Source organism: Hemitrygon akajei, chromosome 16 (assembly GCF_048418815.1).
Source record: "Hemitrygon akajei chromosome 16, sHemAka1.3, whole genome shotgun sequence".
NCBI classification, from domain to species: domain Eukaryota; kingdom Metazoa; phylum Chordata; class Chondrichthyes; order Myliobatiformes; family Dasyatidae; genus Hemitrygon; species Hemitrygon akajei.
In genome coordinates, this window is record NC_133139.1 from 9,725,064 (window position 1) to 9,750,872 (window position 25,809).

Sequence of the window (25,809 nt, forward strand, 5' to 3'; positions counted from 1 at the left end):
CGTACCACACCACACTGTACGTAGTTCATAAATGATCAACACCATAATAATACCTTCTCTATACTTACTCACATGCCATCTGCTGCATTGTTAGTAATGATGGTTGCAGCTGTTAATTGGAACCATGCTGAATACCATTAGGAACTCCTGGACTCTGATGTGAGAGGCTGATTTCTTTCAGACAATCAGTCCTACAGCACATTCAGTTATTACATTTCAATACAACATTGGAACTGGTTGTAGAATCATGCACTTAAAACAAAATTGTTAAATTTGGTACCTTTTCTAATCTCCATAAACAAAGTTAAGAATGTGTTGTAAATTTCCTATTATTCAACATTTTCTCAGGCTACAAAATTATGGTATACCAAATTACAGGTATATGTAATTATGAGGGACATAGGGTAAATGCAAGCAGGCTTTTTCCACTGAGGTTGGGTGAGACTAGAACTAGAGGTCATGGGTTAAGGGTGAAAGGTGAAATGATTAAGGGGAGCATGAGGGTGAACTTCACTCAGAGGGTGGTGAGAGTATGGAATGAGCTACCAAAAGTGGTGGATGCAGGTTTAATTTCAACACTTCAGAAAAATTTAGATAGATGCATGGATGGAAGGGGTATAAAAATCCCTATCTGTATGTAGTCCAAGCTCCTGCACATGTTCAGTTTTCTCAGCTTATTTTTGTAGCATATTTCTGGATACCAAGTCACTATTCCGCATGCCAATCTTGTGACTTTATTTTCTTGTGATATCGATTTAGAGTAGATTTAGCATTCCATTTTCAGATTAAGTTAGTTGTTTCTTTTAAGAACTGAAGTTGTGGGTAAATTAGATAAAATTCAGCAGTTGAAAAATTCTTGATGTTTTACAGACAGAATCACTTAAAAGTGAAGAGGCATCTGAAATCCAAGAAATATCAGAAGCAAAGGAAAAAGAGGAAGAAGCAGTAAGTTTCAATGTATTTAAAAAATGATTTTGCAATTCACGTTTAAGCTTTTAGTACAAGATATCTAATCTCTGTCCCTAAGGTTCAGTAGGCATAAAGTTTCTACTCAGAAATTCTACATTGTTGCTACTCCAATAGAATATTTGCTGCTGTAAATCCTTCAACAATTTAGTTGCAGTCAACTTCCCTGTGGTCTACACTCAGTGGCCATATTATTCAGTGCTGCCTTTACCTAATAAAAGAGCTAGTGTGTATTTATTTGTGGCCTTCTGCTGCTTGAGCCTGCAAGATTCAGTATGCTGTAGTGAACCACTGCTGTAACTCGTGGTCATTTGAGATACTGTTGTCTTCCTGTCAGCTTGAACCAGTCAGGCCATTCTGCTCTGGCGTCTCTCGTACTAGGCTTTTCGCCCATAGAACTACTGTTCACTGGATGTTTCTTTGTTTTTCACACTATTTTCTGTAAACTCTAGTGCAGGGGTTCCCAACTTTAATGCCATGAACCCCATTAACTGAGGGGTCCATGGACCCCTGGTAGAGAACTTCTGCTCTAGAGATGGTTGTATGAGAAAATCCCAGGAGATCAGCAGTTTCTGAGATACTCAAACCACCCCATCTGGCACCAACAATCATTCCACGGTCCACGTCACTTAGATCACATTTCATCCCCATCCTGATGTTTGGTTTAAACAACTAGACCATGTAGCATGCTTTTGTGCATTGAGTTGCTGCCATATGATTGGGTGATTTACATATTTGCATTAACAAGCAGTATATAGGTATTCCTAATAAAGTGACCACTGAGTATATTTGGCAATGTTAGAATTCATCATTCCATCTTTAATAATCTTATTAAGTTATGTAACTTAATCTTTTTTTTTAGTGTCCACTGACTCTTTTATTGAGTCAGGTTCCTTTTGAAAGCTGTTGGCTTAAAAACGATTGTTGATTCAAGCATATGGTGTATATTACTAAGCAATTGTTAAAATATCCTATTCTATGCAAAATAATTCAAATTTAATGTACCTAGTGCTTAATTGAGCTCCATTTTTCTTAAAATGTTCCTGTCTTGTTTTTAAATGTTATATAATTACTTTGAAGTGTAGGTTATTTTTAAAAATTAGAACTAATTTGGTTTTAGTAAATGCATATTCATTGTTAATAGGACACCTCAGTTTCACGTCAAGAGCTGTCATAACTCATCAGTGTTCGCTGGCTAATCTAACAAACAATTAAAAGAAAACTGCAGATGCTGGAAATCTGCAACAGTAAAAAAGAGAAATGGAGTTGATATGCCAGTTCCAAGACCTTAAAACAGTTTTTCTTTCAGCAGTTGTGTGTATTTCTCCAGTTTCAAAAGTACCTGGTCCAGGATAATGCGTTTCTCCAGTCAGAATTTATAATCTGGAATGCACTAGCTGTAATGGTTGCAAGGTATTGACAACCAGGAACTTGCAGCTGCTCTCCCTTTCCACCCTAAACCTTCAATGAGGACTGGTGTGTGTTCTCCCAACTTTTCCTTCCTGAATTCTGCAATGAATTCCTTGGCTTTGCTAAAATTTAGTGTGAAGTTATTGTTAGGGTTTTAAAGCAAAGTCGGGGACTGTACCTGAGTGGAGAAGATACCACTTAACTGGAATTATTTTGACTATATTACACTATAATCAGTTTGCCAAAATGTTAAATTTATGAATGCAGTGACTTGAGGATGGTAATTGTTTCACAATTGGATTGGGTTCAGTAGGTGAGGTAGGTAACAACATTAGTTTCTCTTGGCTCAACAGCACCACCAGCAGGAATTTAATTTTTCTCTAATTATTTACAAAATGCAATGGAAAAACAGTTGAGTGGTACTTTAGTATAGTTCCACCTTCTTAAAACAGTTGTGTTTAAATCTCTATTGCATAAATTCAGAAATATAGTCATCAGCATAGCTTGTCACAGCAGACAGCCAGCCACTGTAGTGTTGTTTGGTTGATGTTGAGCAGGTCAGTGTCAGCTAAATCAGGTGAGAGTGGGCAGTTGCGCAGAGCGTGTTCAATGTTCTGCACCCTTTCGCCACACTCACAGGATTCACTGGTCTTTAAACCCCACTTCACCATATTGTCTCCCGTCCTACAAACTCCCGCTCTCGCTCTGTTGAGAGTGCACCACTTCCGTCTGCCAAGCAGTGCCCAGTCTGGCAACATTTCTGTGGGGTCTTGCACTGTATTGTTCGGTGGAGTTCTGGCTTCTGTTTGTTGCCAGAGGTTAATCCTGTATGTTTGGGGGGTGGGGGGTATGTTCCGTGCAGTAATTCCTCCACCGTAGCAAATCTTTTCCTCGAATTTAGGCAGTTGGAAACTGGCACATCATGATGTAGTGGGTGCCGTGGATCCGAGTTCTGTTTACCTTTTTCAATTTTTGTTGTAGTGTGTCTTCAGATGCCTGCAAGTCTGTAAATGGTGTTAGTGGGTGTGGGGCGCAGTGTGCTAGTGATTATTCGGCAGGCTTAGTTAAACAACAGGTCTATTTTCTTTGCATGGGCTGATCTGCCCCACACAGGTGCACAGTATTCTGCAGGTACATAGCAGAGTGCTAGGGCAGTTGATCTAAGTGTATGAGCATTAGCTCCCCATTTCGTGCCTGCTAATTTTTTCAAGAGAGAATTGCAAGAGCCAACTTTCCCTCAGAGTTTTTGGATGTGGGTGGCAAATGAGAGCATCCTATCCAGTGTCATGCCCAGGTCAATTAGAGTCGGATGATGTTCGAACTCCTTCTCCATTTGAGTCAGGAACATTCACGCCGTGACCCTGTTAATCCGAAAGGAGACCAAGTTGATCTAGTGGGTGGCAAAAGAAATACAGTTATCCGATATTTAAATTGCCTGTTGGGTTTTGGTTAAGTGGGCTGCATTAAAATTTTTTGATGGTTTATCATTATTGCTTTAGAAATCATCAAAGCACAAGAAGAAGAAACATAAGAAAGAGAAATCAAAAGAGGAAAAGAAATCACAGAAAAAGAAACACCACAGTGGCGAAGAGGCCCCAGAATCTGTCCAGAATGGCAGCTTAGACGATGAGCCCTTACCAGTAAGTTAATTTGTACATTAATACAGGATAAGGCTGGATTGTTCCTCACCTCAACTCTCCCCCCCACCCCATTCAAACCAGTCTTATCCAAATAATCTGAGCCACATTAAGAGTGGGGAACTGTATGTGTAAATAATTTGACTTGTCTTTAATGATCTATGTAGAACTTCATGGATTTCCTTCTCTGTTTAATGCTTGAATTTTTAAAAAAAATCAAAATGAATATATTGGACATAAGAGAAAAAATATTCACCAGGTAGATGAAATCTAACAAACCTCTCACAGAAAAGGGACAAAACAATCTTCATAAGTGGTCATAATTTGTGAAGTAGTTCACTGATGCCTCTGCTTTAACGCATGAGCAAATTAGATTCACATCACCATGACTGTGGTTGACTCTCACAACCAGAAAATTTCTGACTCAGTCCATTTGGCCCAATATGTCTGCAGGTCACAACTCTTAAAGCATCTATCGAATATTTTTATCTTAAGTCCATACCCGTTTGCCAAACAGCAGTTTGAACAGCAATTTTTAGCTCTTATTTATGTACACTCAGCTGATTTTTAAAAAAAATACATCTTTCTTATTTATTCTGCCAGTCTCTAATATTAACTATATTTATTAAGTCTCAGCATTCTCTGCTCTGTAGAAAATAATCCTGGTTTATCTTAACTCCTGTCCTTTCAACATCTTATTAACTTTGAATATTTTAGTCTTGATATGCTTCCACATTTTATATTATCCTGTTAGAAAGTGTCATAGAGATATTGTCATGACAAGCTCAATAGTTCTGAAGTATTTTGAAGATCTATTTTTATGTCATTTTCAATCAGAGAATGTTAGTGATTGAAGAGTAATGTCAACTTTGAATTGGTGCAGTATCTAAAGGTTCACAGAGCTACATCTAGCTATGAAGCAACAACTGAGTAGAAGAGGGCTTTTCACTATGCTATTTTGTTCCTGGTGAATCCTCGGTTAGAGTAATGAATCCTTTGTTGGTTGTCACACAGGGCAGACAACATTACAGCTTTAAAAGGAGTACAAACAGCAAAGCCAAACTTCCAGATTATAATTACCCAGGTAGATTAAAATAACTTGTATATTGTTGAAATATTGATTTGTGGATTATTTGATTGTGCACACACAAAATGCTGGAGGAACTCAGCAGGTCAGTCAGCATCTAAAGAAATGAATGAGCAGTCATGTTTCAGGCCAAAACCCTTCTTCAGGACTGAGAAGGAAGGGGAAGGCACCAGAAAAACAAAAAAAACAAATGGGGGAGAGTAAGGAGGATAGCTAGCAGGTGATAGGTGAAGTCAGGTAGGTAGGAAAGATAAAGGGCTGAAGAGGAAGAAATCTTGACAGGAGAGCAGAGTTGTCCATAGGAGGAGGGGACCCAGGGAGAGGATAGGCAGGTGAGAAGAGTGGGAAATAAGAAGGGAGGAGGAGAGAAATTTTTACTTGTGTCTAACTAAACAAAAACCTGTATTTGTGTAAACTCATTATTCATCAAGTTAAAGGAAGAAAGAGGGTCAAGCTTCTGAGATTCAATAGTTGAGCATTTCTGTGCTATGGAAATTGTGGACCCATGAAAAATTAGTTCTCTGTATTTCTGTCAGGTAAAACAAGCCTTATGTGATTCCAGGTAATAGTTTTTGTTACCTGTGGTGGTCAGAGATTAATTTTACTAGTTGCTTTGCCAGTTCCCATCTTTATTTACTGGATTTTTCCTCTCAGGAAGCATATGACATTCAGGTGTACCATTGACTTATTTTGTTTGTGTTGATCAAGGGGTTGCCCAATTTAATCCTTTTCCAGCAGCTGCTGCTGTGTTGGGTAATAGTGGGATACTTCCTTTTCATATACTTTGTATAATCATTTCTTCCGGTGTTTTCAATATTTTACAGCCAATGTCCAGTTACTCCCTCCTTGCAGAAAATTCCTATGTAAAAATGGTGAGTGTTATTATTCAGTTCTTTTGTACAGTGTACATTTTTTGTAGTATCATATTTTGTTCTTGAACAAAGTTTTGAATCTTATTGTATATAGTGCAGGTAATTTCAATTCATTCATAAACACGAGATCCTGCAGATGCTGGAAATCCAAAATAATACACAAAATGCTGGAGGAACTCAACAGGTCAGGTGGCATCTATGAAGGGAGTTAAAACTCCAGTACGTTGAATGTCACTCTTCATTCATACCATTGTACACTTCTGACACTTTCCATGTATGAATGAGTTGTACAGCTGTCATCCTGCTCTAATGCAATGAATGACCTTTTTAAAGAACATTTGTAATTTTTGGTTTATGGCACAAATTTTTGAAGTGTTATACCCCACTGCAGAACAGGTTAAGGTCACACGAATAATTATGTTTCAAGCTAATGTGTCTGCAGACACTAATGGTTTGCAAACTTTGTACAATTTATGTTCCAGCCAGAGTTAAAACTAAATCAGCAGAAAAGATCTCAAGCATTTGAGTATGATTCGTAATGTATCAGGGAAAGTGGACGTGCACTCCTGTGTCTATAATTTTATACTTAGAAGCGAGTACCACACTTCGCGAAAGAGTCATAGCAAATTGTTCTATATGCATTATCCTACTAACAGCTACAATAAATTTACATCAGTGTTTCTGAACAGTTACTTACAGTATGCCGGGTTGGCACAACATTGTGGGCCGAAGGGCCTGTACTGTGCTGTACTATTCTATGTTCTGTTTATGAATGGATGGCAAAAGGGTTGGTGCTCATGGCTTATGAGGGAAATGCCATTTGTTCACTTTTTAAAATTTTAATTCTTTATTAAATTTTGCAATGACTAGGTAGTCTATGCAAGATGCTAATTGAAGTGGATTTGAAATACTTTTTTATACTCTTAAATAATTTCATTCTGGTCAAGAATATTTCTTGCTGCTGACCTGCAGAAAAAGTTGTGACTTGAGCACTTGGCAGTTTAGAAAGTTTAACTCTGACTACCTGATGAACAATCTAGAGCAGTGGTTCCCAACCTTTTTTTGGCCATGCCCCACCTAATCACCTCTAAAATCCTGATGCCCCCTGTGGTGATATATAATTCTTATTATTCAAAAAGTGAACTCCTATTCACCTGGAGGAAGCCTAAAAGACCATTAACTTGGTTTAAACAAGCTTCCAAAGAGCATGGCATTCATGAAAGAGAAAAATAAAAGATCCAAAGGACTGTTAAAGTTCTGAGGAAGAAATTACTAAGAAATTGTAAAAAAAAAAGAACATTAAGTGATATTAAAATAATAATAATAATAAATAAGTGAAACAATGCCGATTCGTTTCTACAGCATACAAAGACAGATACACCGTTTAAAAGAGATGACGCAATGTACACACCTTCACACCACCAAGAACCGAAAGCTACTGCAAAAAGCAGCATTGGCGCGACCTTGTACGAGTTTCTTACGCGTTTGGACTTGTTCATTCGTTCCTTCCTACATCAGTCAATTCATTAATTTAATTATGAAAGCCATTTGATGGTTGTAATGATGGTGATACACTATATATACAGTACATACGCAATTACACATGTACATACACACAAGTATTTTTATGTATGCATACTGTATATACACATATGTATTAACTCGCACACACACTCATACTCACACAGACTTACTAGAAAAAATTCACTGTTAATAACTCATTCTCAAATTGCCCCCCTTAAAAATCAAGTTACCCGTTGGGAACCACTGATCTAGAGCATTTGGCAGTTGAGAAACTTTAACTCAAGGACAAATTTCCCTCTGTCATTAGTAAACTGAATTCATTTTCCTGTCCTGCCCCAACTATATACAAGATTCCTTATATTACTGTGGATGCCATTCTCTACACTTAAACCACACCTAGTCAATACCATGCAATAGTCAGAACGGGAGTGAGAAATAAAGCTTGAAATTCTCAGCATTTCTGAGGTTAATAAGACACTTGTCACACTCTAACCTGTCAGCTTTTGTAAAAGTAATCGTGACCCCCCCCCCCCCCAGGCAAAAACCCTTAGCTACCTTTCTCTGCAATTATGTGCCCAGTTTTCCCCCTCCCTTTCACATCTGTTCTTTTTGATCCAGGTACTATGTTTTGTCTTGGATTCCTTCATTGCAATACCAGGGGTGATTAGCTAGGGTATAAAATATAATAACTTTTTCCAAAAGTACTTTATACATGATGTTTTCTTTTAACTTTTTTTTTGCTAGATGTATGATATTCAAGGAAATCTTCAAGACGGTAGTCAAGTTGTTGTATCAGTCATCTTTGAAAACCAAAGTAATGGTTATCTCAAATCGATGGACTTTAATGTTTTAGATTCTCTAAACACTAAACTGATCCGACCAGAAGGGTCCTCCATACATGATGGTATATCAGTTCCATTCCAACTCCCACCTGGTAAGACACTTCATTAAAGTGCTACAATGAGTAATTTTGTTTGCTTCTGGATTATACTGTGCTGCAGAACCACTTTAGAAAATTTGTTTAAACTTTACGGGAGAATAAATGCCCCCAGAAGAGGGGTGGCATGCTATTACAGCACCAGCGATCAAGTTCAATTCTCACCGCAGTCTGTAAGGGCTGGAAATCATCCCAGTCAATAATTATGGAGGAAAAAAGGTTTGTATGTTCTCCCCATGACCATGTGAGTTTCCTCCGTGTGCCTTGGTTTCCTCCCTACATTCCAAAGAAACACTCTGAAGACATAGAGGCTAGTAGGTTAATTGGACACATGGGTGTAATTGGGTTGTGCCAGAAAGACCTGTTACACTGCTGTTTTGAATTGAATTTATTTCTTGCATCCTTCACATACATGAGGAGTAAAAATCTTTACATTACGTCCCCGTCTAAATGTGCAATGTGCAATCATAGTAATTTATAATAAATAGAACAGTCGATGTAACATAGAAATACACTCAAATCAGCGTGAGTTAATCAGTCTGATGGCCTGGTGGAAGAAGCTGTCCCAGAGCCTGTTGGCACAAGTGATATATCTCTAAATAAAAAAAAGAATAAACAATATTATGAAACTCATCCTTGTAAATATCTTTAAAAATAAATAAAATTCTGCAGTTGCTGGAAAAATGATAAGTGCTGGAAATCATGAGAAGGCTTACAGTTAATGACTGATCAATGTCCTAGATGTTCTGGTTTCTTTTTAGAATATTTCTTAGTCGTGGGGTTTTTTTTATATTTGTTCAGGAGTTTTCACATGCCTTTCATTACTTGGATCATTTCTTTTACGTGAATGCTATACCAATTTCAAATTTTCTGTGGCAAACACACTTTTCCAAACTTAGTCACAGGACAAAATTACAAGGTGGGCAAAGGAAATCATTCTCAAAACCTCTTGGACAGAAATAAAAATGTAATGTCCTTACTGATTCCTAGAATGGCATAAAACCCAAACCCATGCTCAGTATAAGAGGCGTACCATTTCCCAAACTAAACTACTTACCCACCTGTCTCACCAAGGCAAAACTTACAGTACCTGTAAAAAGTATATGTCCCTCCTTGGAAGTTTTCATGTTTGATTATTTTACAACATTAAATCACAGTGAATTTAATTTGGCCTTTTCCGGCACTGATCAACAGAAAAATACTTTCGTGTCAAAGTGAAAACAGATCTCGCCAAAGTGATCTAAATTAATTACAAATATAAAACACAAAATACTTGATTGCATGAGTATTTGCCCCCTTTAATATGACACACCAAATCATCACTAGTGCATCCAATTGGTTTTAGAAGTCACTTAATTAGTTAAATGGAGATCATTTGTGTGCAGTCAATTTGTTTCAATTGACTGTAGTAAAAATGCACCTGTATCTGGAAGATCCAAATGCTGTTGAGTCAGTATCCTGGCAAAAACTACATTATGAAGACAAAAGAACACTCTTAGCAACTCCACAAAAAGATTATTGAAAAGCACGTCAATAGATGGATACAAGAAAATCTCCGAGTCACTGAATATCCCTTGGAGTACAGTTAAGTCAGTCATCAAGAAATGGAAAGAATATGGTACAGCTGTAAATCTGACTAGAGCAGGCTGTCCTCAAAAACTGAGTGACCGTGCAAGAAGGGGACTAGTGAGGGAGGCCACCAAGAGGCTTATGACAACTCTAGAGGAGTTACAAGCTTCAGTGGTTGAGATGGGAGAGACAGAGCATACAACTGTTGCTCAGGTGCTTCACCAGTCACAGCTTTATGGGAGAGGTGCAAAGAGACCAGAAGGCATGTGGGAGACTGAAGTCAGATGGAAGAAGATTCTATGGTCTGATGAAACCAAAATTGAGCTTTTTGGTCATCGGACTAAGTGCTATGTTTGGTATAAGCCAAACACTGCACATCATCAAAAACACCCTATCCCCACTGTGAAGCATGGTGGTGGTTGCATCATGCTGTGGGGATGCTTCACTGCAGCAGCCCATGGAAGGCTTGTGAAGGTAGAGGATAAAATGAATGCAGCAAAATATAGGGAAATCCTAGACGAAAACATGAGGCATTCTGCAAGAGAACTGCGACTTAGGAGATTTGTTTGCCAGCAAGACAATGACTCCAAGCATAAAACCAAAGCTACACAGGAATGGCTTAAAGACAACAAAGTTAATGTCCTGGAGTGGCCAAGTCAGAGTCCACACTTCAATCTAATTGGAAATTTGTGGCTAGACTTGAAAAGGGCCGTTCACTCATGATCCCCGTGCAATCTAACAGAACTTGAGCAGTTTTGTAAAGAAGAATGGGGAAAAATTGCAGTGTCTAGATGTGTAAAGGTGCATCTACTAAATACTGACTTGAACGGGTGAATACTTGTGCAGTCAATTATTTTGAGTTTTATATTTGTAATTAATTTAGATCACTTTGTTGAGATCTGTTTTCACCTTGGCATGAGTCTTTTTGTTGATCAGTGTCAAAAAAGCCAAATTAAATTACCTGATTTAATGCTGTAGAACAATAAAACATGTACGCTTCCAAGTGTGGGTGAATACTTTTCATAGGCACTGTATAGATCCATATTTCCGTCACCAGAAACCACAGGATTTGGTATAGCATTATCAGTTACAGAATCCATTGTTAATTTGTTGTCATACACTTTTTATACCCATTGTGCCTGTGAAGGAGTCTGCACACCACAGGGTGGCACAGTAGCACCATCGTTAGCTCAATAGTTTACAGTACCTATGAACCAGATTCAATTCCTGCTGCTGGCTGTATGGAGTTAGTACATTCTCTCAGTGACCACATGAGTTTCCTCCAGGTGCTGTGGTTTCTCCCACAGTCCAAAGACGTTCTCATTGGTAGGTTAATTGGTCATTGTAAATTGTCCCATGATTAGGCTAGGGTTAAATTGTGAATTGCTGGACAGCGCAGCTCAAAAGGCCAGATGGACCTGTTCATGTTACATCTCAATAAATGAAAAGGGGCAGCAATCTGTATCACTTTAAAATAGTGGAACAATGTGCATGATGAACGCATGCAAGACGATGCTTTGTTTCTTCTTAAATTCTGAGATTGCTTAAGCATATAAACATGTGATGCTGCCAATGCCGAAATCCAGAGAAATACACAAGTTGCTGGGGGATCTTCGCAGGTCAGGCAGGACTGATGAAGGGTTTTGGCCAGAAATATCAACTCTCTATTCCTCTCCATAGATGCTCCCTGACCTGCTGTGTTCCTCCAGCATTTTGTGTGTGTCACTTAGCAATACGAGAAGGAGTTAATTTTAGAAAACCTAGCACATTTATTTTCAGCATAGTCCCCTCCTACATTTACACACTTAGTCCAGCAGTTGTAGAACATAGGACCTCCAGACAGTGTCCACAGATGGGTGATTGATAAGTTCGTGGCCTAAGGAGATGAGTTATACAGCTCTCATTACATGCACATGCAGCTCAACTCTGAGTGATTATGCAGAAAGTTTGAAGTTGTTAACTCATCTCCTTCTACCTTAGGCCACAAACCTATCAATCACCCCGATGAGTTATTAACTTCAATTTTTCTGCATAATCACTCAGTTGAACTGCATGTGCATGTAACAAGAGCTGTATAACGCATCTCCTTCTACCTTAGGCCACAAACTTATCAATCATCCCTGCTGTGGACACCTTCTAGAGATCTAAGATCCGTATGCTCCACGATCGCTGGACTAAGGCTACGTCCACACTACGCCGGATAAATCCGTAACCGAAGTTTTTTCTCTTCGTTTTTACCCTCCGTCCACACTAAAACGGTGTTTTCGTCCCCTGAAACCGGAGCTTTTCAGAAATGCTTTCCAGGGTGGGTATTTTTGAAAACGCCGCTAGGGCAGATCAGTGTGGACGGGGTAACCAGAGAAATCTGAAAATGCTGTCAGACGGCAGCGCGCCATTTCATTGTTTTCTTGAACACAACCTAACAATTTCAGAACAGACAGCAATAAGACTGAAGCCAGAAGAGTTAGAAATGTACTCACCAAATACTTTGACCCATAACTTACTGAATAAATAAGTATACTGTACTCACATTGCCGTTGCTCGTATGAAGGTGGTTTACCTATTTATGCAAGTACTTCTCTGACAATAGATGTGTAACAGCCTAATGTAATATTGTATGGAAATATAAGATAATACTGATGCAGACATGTTTTACACATTTAACAAGGTGCTTTATTAATGCAACAGAGTTAGTCAGTTTTTCAGTGTTCGTCATCAGCTGGGTCATACAGTCCGTGAACTCCCTGTCGGTTGCCTCCATACGCTTCAGTATTTGTTTTTTTTTTAAAAACTTTTAAATCTTCCTCCACGAGAACCAACAGCTGCCCATCGTTTAAGTTTTTCTAGTCTGTAACTGAACAAACAAGCACCGTCTTTCACAGCGAGATTCAACACCAAACATGTCGCTCGTTTTCGGTAGATGTGTCCTGCGCATGCGCAGTAGGAGGAGATTCAACGAAATCTCCAATTCAATGTGGACAGAGATATTTTTTAAAATGCATAGTGTGGACGCCTATCATTTTTACGCGAAACCGGCGTTTTCAAAATTATCCGGTCTAGTGTGGATGTAGCCTAAGTGTGTAAATGTAGGAGAGGACTATGTTGAAAAATAAATGTGCTAGGTTTTCTAAAATTGACTCCTTTTACCTTAGGCCACAAACTTATCAATCACCCCTCGTATATATTTGTGTCCTTGATGCATGTTCATGAAGTGATCATTATTCAATTACATTTACTACTGCTTCTTTAGAATTATCTATGATAAGAGACATAGAGTGGACAGCCAACAAGGTGGAAATAGACAATGTGAGAGAGTATAATTTTAAGGTGATTTGAGGAAAGTATAGGGAGGTAGGCAAAGGTAATTTTTTTTTACAGAGTGATGGGCGTGTGGAACGTGCTGCCAGGAATGGTGGTAGAGGCAGATGCTTTAGGGATGTTTAAGTGACTCTTAAGAAAGGCATCGCGATGAAAGAAAAATGGGGGGCTGTGTGGAATGGAAGGGTTAGACTGATTGTGGAGTAGGTTGAAAGGTCTGTACTGTTCTATATTTTATGAAAACTAACCTATTGCAATTTGTTTCGAAGATGTTTCAAATGAAGCTCGGTTTGTCTTTACTGTGGAAAGCATTGTCATGCCACAGAAGCTGAAAGGAACACTTACATTTATAATCAAAGTAAGTTCAATCGACAGCTCATTTTTATTTCTGTATTTCTTGTGGGTGTTATTCAGTCTTTTATATTACCTTTTCTTTCCAGACAGATGATGGATCTTCTCATGAAAAACTGGATTTTAAGTTGCACTTCACTTGCACTTCGTACATGATCACGACGCCTTGTTATAGGTTAGTTTTCAAACTTTTCAGCTTTAATGGGACGGTTCCATTCTATGTGAATTTCAGAGGATCTGAACTTCAGCCATCACAGAATAAAGTCTTAACTTAGTTGCAGTTTAATAACTTGTGGACTGGTAGCAAGCAGTTCCATCCGGAACCATCAGCTATTAGTGATTTTGTTAGTGTGAAGTCAGCTGTTAGTGGGCACCATGGTAGAGTAGCTACACGATGCTATTAGAACTCAGGTGCCAGAGTTCGGATTTCAATTCCAGCACCGTCTCTAAGGAGCTTGAACATTTCCCTCATTACTGCATGGGTTTCCTCCAGGTGCTGCAGTTTCCTCCCACAGTCCAAATACCTATCAGTTTGTAGGTTAATAGGTCTTTGTAAATTGTCCTGTGATTAGGCTAGGGTTAATAGTCGGGTTGCTGGGTAATGTGTAGCTTTGGGCTAGAAGGGCCTGTTTAGTGCTCTACCTCTAAATAAATAAATATTTGCTGATCAGCCTGTGTACGATGAAAGGCTAGAGGTCAGATACCCGTTCAGCTGGCTGTCTGTTTTACTGCATTGACCCAAGCAGTGACATGCTGGAGAGAGTCTGGATGCAATTCACATCTCACCTTTTTAACGTACGATGGTGACCTAGTTCATTTGAACGCAGCTGCTAATTTGATAGATAAAGCTAAATAATAAGCAGTAAAATACATTATTTGTATTCTAAAGTGTTGCCCTTTCTCTGCAACTTATTGTGCATCCTGTATTTGCTGTCCCTTGTACTATCTCAATCTATTGTTGTATCTCTGTACATAGAACAATACAGCACGGTACATGACCTTTGGCCCACAATGTTGTGCCAACCTCTTGACCTATGCTAGAATTAATATAACCCTTCCCTCCTACATAACCCTCCAGTTTTCTTTCATCCACATGCCTAAAAGTCTCTTAAATGTCCCCAATGTATCTGCATTTATCACTACCTCTGTCAGCACATTCCAAGCACCCACAACTGTGTGTATGTAAACAAAAACACAAACATACCTTACCTTTTGTCTCTCTGGTGCTTCCCACTCCCTCCCCTCTCCCTTCTCCTTTTCTCGGCCATGGTTCCCCTCTCCCTGCCGCCTTTACCACTCCCAGTCCACAGTAGAGACCCATATCAGAATCAAGTTTATCAACACTCGTATGTCATGAAATTTGTTTTTTTGCAGCAGCAGCAATACAGTGCAGCACATAAAATCACTTCTTCAGCATCGTAATTATTTATATATACATAAGACTATTGCAAAGTACTGTTTTTCATAAGCCTTTAATAGCAGGCAAACTATGAATGGCTATTGCGGTGCTCTGTGATACCCTGGTTAAGGTCTATCCACCACTCAGAACTCCTACTACTTGGCCAGATGTCTGATGGATGTACAGTACCAATTTGTTATCTTTCCTTTATGGTAAAAGTGTGATCTAGGTGCAGTGTCAGAATTGTTGAACTTTTGATCCCTTGAAACTGTTCTCTAACCTCCGCTGCCTTGGTGGTTATACTCACTCATGGAGAAGGCTTTGGGAGTAAACTGGGGGGAAAATCCAAAGCTGGAGTCCCTAAGGCAGTCCTACATTGAGTTCAACACTGACTGGCAACTGATGTCGCTGGTGCCAAACTGTATTGATCTCTGCATCGGTCTTGAATTCAACAGCTGCTTGGAGAAGGGAAGCCTGCTGCATGGGCAACACTCTCCATATCATACTGCCCTAGCTTGCTTATGTAGACAGTGGAAACGCATCATCCATGGTCGACCTCAACCAATGGGCGGCCTCAAGGATCCCTTGAATGTTTGGTCATACAATCGACATGTATTCATCCTGGATGATTAACTCCTCCAATTAATGATTTGATGACATATATACTCTGGTTTTAACACAAAATGAGTAAAACCATCGAATTTGGTCAGTTGTGGGAAAACAATGTATTTTGTTAAACCATGGCTCAATGAGAACTTCCTTATCAGTCTTTCTAGTTTTAACTCCTTACGCATCTGGAAAATCTATCCAAAAAAGTCATGATTTGGCATATCTGGCATTTCAATGAGTCCAACATTTCTCGAGTCAATTTTGAGAACTCTTAGTTAATATAAAAATTCAAACAGATTAAACTGTTTAATTTTAATCAATGTTTAATTTGTTGAATAACTGTGATTAATTTGCAAAAATTTACAAGACTTTGTGAAAGGTTTTAGAATGAAAACAATTAAGTGGAAGCTTGCAAACTTTTCAACTTCCAAACTTGTAATTTAAGGGCATAATATTAAAACAACTGTTTATATCAATAACTCAAACTTTTAGAACTGATTATCAAAATAAGCAGGGCTTATTTGTATCAACTGTGTTTGCTTGCAAACGTAGCGATGCTGTTTGACAGTCATGTTGGAGAGCAAGCAATGCCAAGAAATTATAAATCCAATAAGTAGATAGTCCTTTTGCGCTGTTTGCTTTTTTTTGTAACTTATAGTAATTGCATTGTAATGAGGCCCTCTGGTGGTTAGGGTCGACCATGGATATTGCGTCCTGGTTGTCTAGATACACAAGCATCTATGGAGAGCAAACTGTTGCCCATATAACAAGCTCCCCCTCTCCATGCATCAGATGAACCAAAGGAATGGCAGAGACTGATGCAGTTTGACTGCCTTAGGGTTTCCAGCTCAGTATTTTTCTCCAGGGTTTACTCCCAAGGCCTTCCCCAAGAGTAGATACAGCCACAAGGCAGTGGAGGCTTGAGATCGGAGTTTTCCTTCTAGATGGTCTGCCAACCACAGCTGATGAGTCACATCTGTACTGCTGCCTCAACATAACAAATCTCACATCCTATGAAATATGGACAATAAACTGATTCTAATCCTGAGCTTCTAAACAAACAGGAGGAAGGTACCCCTTGTACCATTGGAGTTTTTGTTTTGTAAGAGCCTACACGGTTGATTAAAATCCTTTAGAAAGGGAACCTGGAACCCCCCCCCCCATCTTCTTAAATTTCACAATCTAATTGACTCTCAATGTCCAATGTAAAAGTGCGCAAAGTGATTTATTTTTCAAGAAGATGCCTTCTTGCCTACCAACATAGATTACTTAAGATGGGCAACAAATTTTGCCATCTTTGCCAGCAACCAGAGAATTCAAGAACTCCCAGGTATTCTTGCATTGTGTTTTAAGTATAATTCAGACTACGCAAGCAAAATCTGCTGGGCATATTGTTTCTAGTAACATGATGGGTAATTGCAAACTGAGTTAAGTGTAAATAAACTCAAAGTAGAAACGTTCTCCTGATTAGACTGGTTGTTGGGAATGTTTGAGATGTGTATAAAATGTTTTTTAATTCAAGGTCTGTTACTGAAAATGTGTGGGCTCTAGTATCACTGTGTGATTCTTTTATGATTCTTGGTTCATCAATATCATTATATTCCCATTCATACGATGTGGGTGATAGTGGTCTTCCATCTGTCTTTAATCTGAGAAGTTCTAATAAACTCTTCAAAACTTTTGCCTGTCCATCCCTTGATGTAACTCATGAATGTCATGTGCTGTTGACAGCCACTTTCCTTTCCACCAATTTTTCCCATAGCTACAAGCAGTTCGAGCTTCTCTTTCCTCAGTACATGTCCCAGAAATTCCAGCTGCTGTTTCCTGATTGAATTCAGCTCTCTTATTCACATCACTTCCTCATTTGTAATTCTGTCCTTCTGTGATATTTTCATCTTTTTTCTCAAAAACCACATTTCTGCAGCCTCAAGTTTTCCCTTATTTTGCTTTGATATTGTCCAACATTCGCTTCCATATGTTAGTGTGGAATGAATGCAGCACCCCAACACGTGAGTTTTGTACCAATAGAAATGATGTTATTCCTTAGTCTCTAGTTTGATTTTTGTTTCTAAAATGCTTCCTCTTTTGCAGTGATGCGTTTGCAAAATTGCTGGAGTCTGGTGAACTAAAGATGAGTTCAATCAAAGTGGACAGAATCAGTATTTCATTCCAACTTCTTCTGGCAAAGATTTGCTTTCATCACCACTTCTCTGGTACTTTTGTATTTCTTAGTTCGAATTTGTTTCTTGCGCTTCCTCGCAACCACTTGAGAATCATTTGAATGTACGTGACCCATTCACAGCTGACATAGTACTGTTGGAGTTGGCTGGAAATTCACTGAATAGAAATAATAGCTGCATGAAGTACCCATTCTAAGTCACAGAAGAGCATTCTAGGCCTATAGAAAACGCTCTCTTATTCCCTATTTTAACATTGTGAAAGAAGCAAGGATCATATTGGTTGAATGCTCTTCTCTGTCATCAGTTCCTTTCAAGTGGACAAAGTGTTTTTGGATTAACATTTAACTCGAACCTTTTCTCTCCCCATGCATTCTCTTGCTAGCTCGTATTTGATTTCAACAATATGTGAACTTGACACGTATGCAGTGTTGTATCTGTTATGCCCAAATGCTGGTTCCCATTGAAATTGTCTGAATCTAGTGCATCTTTTGTACGATACAATAGAAACTCATCCTTACTTTTAGACTTCATAATGCATTCCCAGCATTACGTGATGATTGTCACAGAAAGGCTCATCATCAGAGTAAATAATTCTGAGGCTCTTGTGGTGGATCGAACATTACAACTCCCTTAGCATGAAGCTGGCATTTGTTAATTTCCTGTGAAACTGAATTCTCATTCTTCCCAAAGCAGTGAAGACAGAAGTTCTTTTCTAAGATTTAGTGATCTATTTGCATTCAAAGCATCATCTTTCAATTCTACCTCAGATACAAACAATTCATTAATAATGGTTTTAATTTATGTAACCAAGTTTGAACATTGTTCAAATAATTGTAAAAGTCATCTTAAAATTCTGGCCAGAACATGCTTCATTCTTGTATATTTGCAAGAATTTTGCCAGAAATACGTTGCCTTGCAGATAGTGTAGAAAATGAGCGCTCAAAATGCACTTGCCAGCAAATCTTTAGTCAGGGACATGTTAGTTAATGAAAGGGATAACTGTTCTCATTGGGAAGTTGATCTCTCACACTCACTCTTTCATCATTCAAATTGTCCTTGCATTGATGTTTTTTAGGATCATCAGTATCTTATTTCACCAAAGTGGAAAATGTCTACAGTTTAATCACAGGAAAAGTGATCAGTTGTAGTAAATTGGGTTTTAGCATTATTGATTAAAACTTATTTTTTTATTGGTGTACAAAGTCTTCAGGTTGTTATCTGGATGTAATGTGGTTCATTATCTTCTGAATAATGTGATATCTTGGTTAAATCTGTTGTGGAAGTTTTGGTTACAATAAAAAACAGTTCCAATTACCCACTGCAACAATATTCACTTGCTGTGACTACCCACAGCATCTTTTAGTCTCCCCGAGATATGTAATAAATTTCTACAATAATAATTCCTTTAAGTTTACTATTTCCTACTTTATAAAGACTTCATATTTTGTTCTAGAAACAGAGTTTGACAGTAAAATGTTTCTTTGCATTCTTCTAGTTGTGGAACGTATCAATTCATGTGCATCTATGTATAGTCGTTCCATTCAGGGTCATCACATGTGTCTTTTGGTGAAAATGGTGAGTATTAATCAATAACAAGAAAATTGTGATATAAGCATTACCTAATCCCCATCAGCTATTGACAAGCAGCCTGTGATGCCATCATTGTATTCTGATCATTTTGCCCCATTTAAGTTGGCTGTGTGAATTAAGCACTTGCTTTGAGGTGTGGGAACACTTAAAACTCTAACATCGTTTTTTCCATTTTGTATCTCTCATAGATGTTTACTTTGCTTATTTCAGGGTGACATTATTGTTTTGTTTTCCATATGTTGATTGAGAATAAGGTTAAAACTGGAAGACACACATAGTTTCAAACTTGGCTCCAGAGTAGGCCCACTTTTATATTTAAGGTCACAGAGCAACCTAGCATGGATACAGGCCCTGCTGCCAAACCAGGGGTTCCCAACCTGGGGTTTAACCTTGCTTAATGGTATTGGTCCATGCTCTAGCCCTGTCCCTCTATGTACATTTGAGTGTTTCTTCAATGATACTGTTGTACCTGCCTTGGCCACTTCTTCTGGTACTTATTTCATATACTCACTACCCTCTGGTGGAAAAACTTAGCCCTCAGGACCCTTTTAAATCTTTGCCCTTTCACCTTAAAACTAAGACCCCTAGTTCTGAACTCCCATACCCGGGGGAAAAGACTATGACCATCCACCATACCCATGACTCATAATTTTAAGCATTTCTATAAGGTCACCCCTTATTCTCCTACATTCCAAGGAGTAAAGATCTGGCCTGACCAACCTCTTCCTATGACTCAGGCCTTTTAGTCCTGGCAATGTCCTGGTAAACCTTTTCTGTGCTGTTTCCAGTTTCATCACATCTTGCCTATAACAGGATGACCTAAACTGTACACGTTATTCCAAGTACAAGTCAACATCAATTTGTACATAATGCAACGTAGTGTCCCAGCTCTGATAATTAATCTCTTTTTTCATCAGCATGATGTACTTTCAACAATTTATGCTCTTGTATTTCACATAAAGCACACAAAACGGTGGAGAAACTCAGCAGGTTGGGCAGCAGAATGGAAGGGAATAAAGAGTGGCTGTTTTGGGCTGAGACCCTTCATTAAGAATGGAAAGGAAGGGACAAGAAGCCAGAATAAGAAGGTGGGGGGAAGGTGCTGGGTGTATGAACAAGCGGGGGGGATGAAATGAGAACCTGAGAGGTGACAGATGGAAAAGGTAAAGGGCCAAAGATGAAGACTCGTATTCCAAAGTCCTTCCATTCCATTACGCTCCCTAGAGCCCTACGTTCATAGTTGCTTCAGAAACTGCATAGTCCTTGTGCTCAAAGATGTTAGTACTTTTTGGGATTAGGCAGACATTGTTAATATGGTAATAAAGATCCATTTGGTTTGAAAATTTTAAGACCCGCCCCCCCCCCCCCCCCCCCCCCCCCACACACACACACACACACTGAAAGTCACCAAATTTGATGTGTGTGTTTTGGGAGCATAGTACAGGTAATTCACATCAATATTTTATAGTTTATGTAATCGTTTGGGTTGCTTTCCTCTCCTATCTACTTCAGAAGAATTAAGTCCAGAGTTTATTCCATTGTTAGCAGATGTTGTCTTATCATTCCTACTTGGAAGCCTGTGTGAGATGAGCTATGGCAGGTCATCTACCTATGAGACAGCTATTCTGCAGACACTGACAACTGTCTGCCAGTGAAAGGCTGTAGGTGCCGTATATCAATCCATATTGCTGGAAAAGATAGAGTGCTCTGAGGTTCTCCTCCTCTGACTTAGGATAACACTTTGGCAGCCCAGATGTGATCATAGAAACCTAAGATTGTTGCGTTATGGGCATCGTAGGTGAACAAGCATAAATGAGTAGATCTGAAATTAATTATTTCTCATCATTCAGCAGTGACAAATGTTAACATTTGATTCTAATTGCTGAGGATAGTAGTGTTATTGCAATTTCTGACTTAATTAGGGAGCTTGGGATTTCAAAGTACATGTATGTCACCATATACACCCTGAGATTCATTTTTTTGCCTGCATTCTCAGTAAGTACAAGAGCCATATAGAAGCAGTGAAAGACCATACCCAACAGGGCGGACAAACAGCCAATGAGCAAAAGGTTCGATTGCAAACAACAGAAAATCTGCAGATGCTGGAAATCCAGGCAACGCACACACAATGCTGGAAGAATTCAGCAGGCCGGGCAGCAACCATGGAAAAGAGTTAACAGCTGAGACCCTTCGTCAGGATTTGATTTACTCTTTTCCATAGATGCTGTCTGGCCTGCTGAGTTTCTCCAGCATTTTGTGTATTGCCAAAGGTTCAAGACTATATAATGTCACTGTTCAGTACACAAGAACAAAGGAGAACAAAATGCTTGTTACTCCGATCCAATGCAATATAATAAAATCACAATAAGCCTAAAAAACAAAGCAGTGCTACAGTGGCACGCAGAAGTTAGGGCACCCCGGTCAAAATTTCTGTTACTGTGATTAGTTAAGTGAGTAGAAGATGAACTGATCTAAAGTCATAAAGTTAAAGATGAAACATTCTTTTCAACACTTTAAGCAAGATTAGTGTATTATTTTTGTTTTGTACAATTTTAGAGTGGAGGAAAAAAGGAAAGGAGCACCATGCAAAAGATAGGGCTCCCAAGAGATTTGAGCTCTCAGATAACTTATACCAAGGTCTCGGACCTTAATTAGCTTGTTAGGGCTATGGCTTGTTCACAGTCATCATTAGGAAAGGCCAGGTGATGCAAATTTCAAAGCTTTATAAATACCTTGACTCCTCAAACCTTGTCCCAACAATCAGCAGCCATAGCACTCTGAGAATTAAAATAAATGATGCCCACAAAGCAGGAGAAGGCTGTTAGAAGATAGCAAAGCGTTTTCAGGTAGCCGTTTCCTCAGTTCGTAATGTAATTAAGAAATGGCAGTTAACAGGAACAGTGGAGGTCCAGTTGAAGTCTGGAAGAGCAAGAAAACTTTCCAAGAAGACTGCTCATAGGATTGCTAGAAAAGCAAATCAAAACCCCCGTTTGACTGCAAAAGACCTTCAGGAAGATTTAGCAGACTCTGGAGTGGTGGTGCACTGTTCTACTGTGCAGTGGCACCTGCACAAATATGACCTTCATGGAAGAGTCATCAGAAGAAAACCTTTCCTGCAACTTCACCATAAAATTCAGCGTCAGGGGTTTGCAAAGGAACATCTAAACAAGCCTGATGCATTTTGGAAACAAGTCCTGTGGACTGATGAAGTTAAAATAGAACTTTTTGGCCGCAATAAGCAAAGGTATGTTTGGAGAAAAAAGGTGCAGAATTTCATGAAAAGAACGCCTCTCCAGCTGTTAAGCACGGGGATGATCGAACATGCTTTGGGCTTGTGTTGCAGCCAGTGGCACAGGGAACACTTCACTGGAAGAGGGAAGAAGTGAGTTCAATTAAATACCAGCAAATTCTGGAAGGAAGCATCACACCGTCTTTAAAAAAAAAGCTGAAGATGAAAGAGGATGGCTTCTACAACAGGATAATGATCCTAAACACACCTCAAAATCCACAATGGACTACCTCAAGAGGCACAAGCTGAAAGTTTTGCCATGGCCCTCACAGTCCCCTGACTTTGTACGTCGTCAAAAACCTGTGGATAGACCTCAAAAGAGCAGTGCATGCAAGACAGCCCAAGAATCTCACAGAACTTAGAAGCCTTTTGCAAAGAAGAATGGGCGAAAATCCCCCAAACAAGAATTAAAAGACTCTTAGCTGGTTACAGAAAGCATTTACAAGCTGTGATACTTGCCAAAGGGGATGTTACTAAGTACTGACCATGCAGGGTGCCCAAACTTTTGCTTCAGGCCCTTTTCCTTTTTTATTATTTTGAAACTAAAAGATGGAAATAAAAAAGTAATCTTGCTTAAAATATTAAAGAAATGTGTCATCTTTAACTTTATGCCTTTTGGAAATCAGGTCATCTTTTACTCGCTTAGCTATTCACAGTAACAGAAATTTTGACCGGGGTGCCCAGACTTTTGCATGCCACTGTACAAACCACAATATACAAGTACCTGTTTGAGTATGGCCATCTATACATAAGATAGCAGAGAAATCTGAACATAGAGTTGACACTCCCTCCTGCCATCTGGGAAAAGGCACCGGAGCATTCGGGCTCTCACAACCAGATTATGTAACAGTTTCTTCCCCCAAGCTATCAGACTCCTCAATACCCAGAGACTGAACTGACACCAACTTACTGCCCTGTACTGTGCTTATTGTCTTGTTTATTATTTATTGTAATGCCTGCACTGTTTTGTGCACTTTATGCAGTCCTGGGTGGGTCTGTAGTCTAGTGTAGTTTCTTTTTTCTCTGTGTTGTTTTCACATAGTTCAGTGTAGTTTTTGTACTGTTTCATGTAGCACCATGGTCCTGAAAAACGTCTTGTTTTTACTGTGTACTGTACTAGCAGTTATGGTTGAAATGACAATAAAAGGTGACTTGACACTTGACAGGAAGTGATAAAGTGATTAAATGATTCTTGGCAAGAGGAACTCTTCTAGGTAGCAGCAGGGCAGATAAAAACAGAACAGTGTCAGTGTAGGTATGAGGTGTGAAGTGTTAGTATAAAATGACTGCTGAGGAGCTGTGCAGAGTGGTTGATGTGGATGTAGTGGTGTTGAGGCAGGTTAATGGAAAGAGGTGTTGATCAGCTTGATGGCTTGGGGAAAACAACTGTTTGAGTTTGGTAGTCCTAGAGTAGGATGCTTGCTTACTTAAGCCCATTACCCCTACTTGGGGCATAGGCTGCCAACAGCAGCTCGCCCAGAGTCCCCTATCCTGGCCCAGTCTTTCAAGTTATCCCCATGTGTAGCGTACTTCAAAGATCCTTCCTTTCCCAGGGATGAGAACTTAGGAGCTTCTGCTGGCATTTCTGTTAGAGCTGGGTTTTTACGGGATGGTTTTGTTAGTCCCATGCCCAACTCTTCCTCCTTTCGCAGGTGGAGTTGGAGTAGACGTGGTCTAGCCTGTTTCCTGATGGGAATGGAACAGACTGACCATGAGCAGGGTGGCTGGGATATTTGTGATATTACCAACCTTCTTATGACACTTTTCTGTATACTGAGAAGCTGTTATGAAATTGAATTTGAAAAGTGGGCTTTGTCAAAGTACTTTACTGGAGTGTGAATTAACCGGTCTGCATTTGTACTGAAGAATTGCAATTTTATTTTTTTATAGGGTGATAACTCTATCTCTGTGGATGGGAAATGCAGTGATTCCACTCTTCTGGGAAATCTACTAGACGAACTGAAGCAGACATTAACAGAAAGCTGCTGAGCAGTTGTAAATCACACTAGAATTGTATTATGTTCTTCCTTGAAAGCATGAACTACATACCACAAGGCATGTGCATTATTTATCTCCACAATCATTTGCAGTTAGACATTCTGATTGCGTGTTCAAGTTTTTTTTTGGTTTCCTTTTGGCCGCTACCAACACGGTTTCACTCTGATCCCATAATGCAGCCATATGTATTATATACTGGTTACTGAGACCAGTGGGCATTTAAATATTCAGACTCTTAGAGTGTATTGAACTTGATTTGTGTATTTCAAATTGATAACTGCATTCCTCAAGAGTTGAACTGTAATGATGCTGTGCAAACAGCATTGAACCCAAAGTAGTCTGCCAGCCCGTGTCCTGAGACTGAACATTTACTTTCAATTTGTCTTTCTTCAATGTTTATTCCTCAAGTAGTGGTGTTTTGTTTGATGGTCAAAACTGTCAGATTAGCATGTAAAATACTCTTGTAGAATTCTGTGTGTTTATTCTAGGATTTTGAACAACGTGTTTAAAATAATTTACTATCAACATTCCCTCTTGAAGAAAAATTGATGAGCTGCTGTATCTTTTGTGTCGATAAACCAATAAAAATGTAAAATCTGTCCTGCCTTATGATTTTCTCAGGCACTTTTGTCTATTTTTCACTGCACTGAATATTTCTTAAATCCTTGAAAGTAAATTTCTAACAGAGGGATTAACTTTATTTTTTCACATTGAAACATACAGTGAAATGCATCGTTTGCAGGAAGGATGTGCTGGGCAGTCCACAAGTGTTACCTTGCCTCTGGCACCAACACAGCGTGCCCACAGCTTACTAACCATAACCCATGCATCTTTGGAATTTTGGAGGAAACCCACGCAGTCACAGAGAGAATGTATAAGCTTCTTACAGACAGCAATGCCAATCGTACCTCGATACCTCAGTTTTACAGTTGGCGCTGCAAAGCTTTACACCTACCACAGTGTTGCTTAGAACTTTATGCCACCCTATTTAAACTTTTTATTAAAGTACTTATGTGTCACCATGTACAACCCTGACATTCATTTCACAAACAAGAGAAAATCTGCAGATGCTG

At 39.1% G+C, this 25,809-nt stretch overlaps 1 protein-coding gene across 2 annotated transcripts in view; it reads left to right on the forward strand.

Annotated features, from left to right (window-relative positions):
• Positions 1-25,335, forward strand: part of ap3d1 (adaptor related protein complex 3 subunit delta 1) — a 101,643-nt gene extending 76,308 nt beyond the window's left edge. For both annotated transcript variants that reach the window (XM_073068206.1, XM_073068207.1), the window contains 9 exons: positions 871-945; positions 3,876-4,016; positions 5,925-5,972; positions 8,241-8,430; positions 13,590-13,678; positions 13,761-13,846; positions 17,771-17,892; positions 19,355-19,434; positions 24,629-25,335. In XM_073068206.1, coding sequence (XP_072924307.1) covers positions 871-945; positions 3,876-4,016; positions 5,925-5,972; positions 8,241-8,430; positions 13,590-13,678; positions 13,761-13,846; positions 17,771-17,892; positions 19,355-19,434; positions 24,629-24,727 — 930 coding nt within the window. In that variant the 3' untranslated portion in view covers positions 24,728-25,335. The remainder of the gene's footprint in view (positions 1-870; positions 946-3,875; positions 4,017-5,924; positions 5,973-8,240; positions 8,431-13,589; positions 13,679-13,760; positions 13,847-17,770; positions 17,893-19,354; positions 19,435-24,628) is intronic.
• Positions 25,336-25,809: the final 474 nt, after the last annotated feature.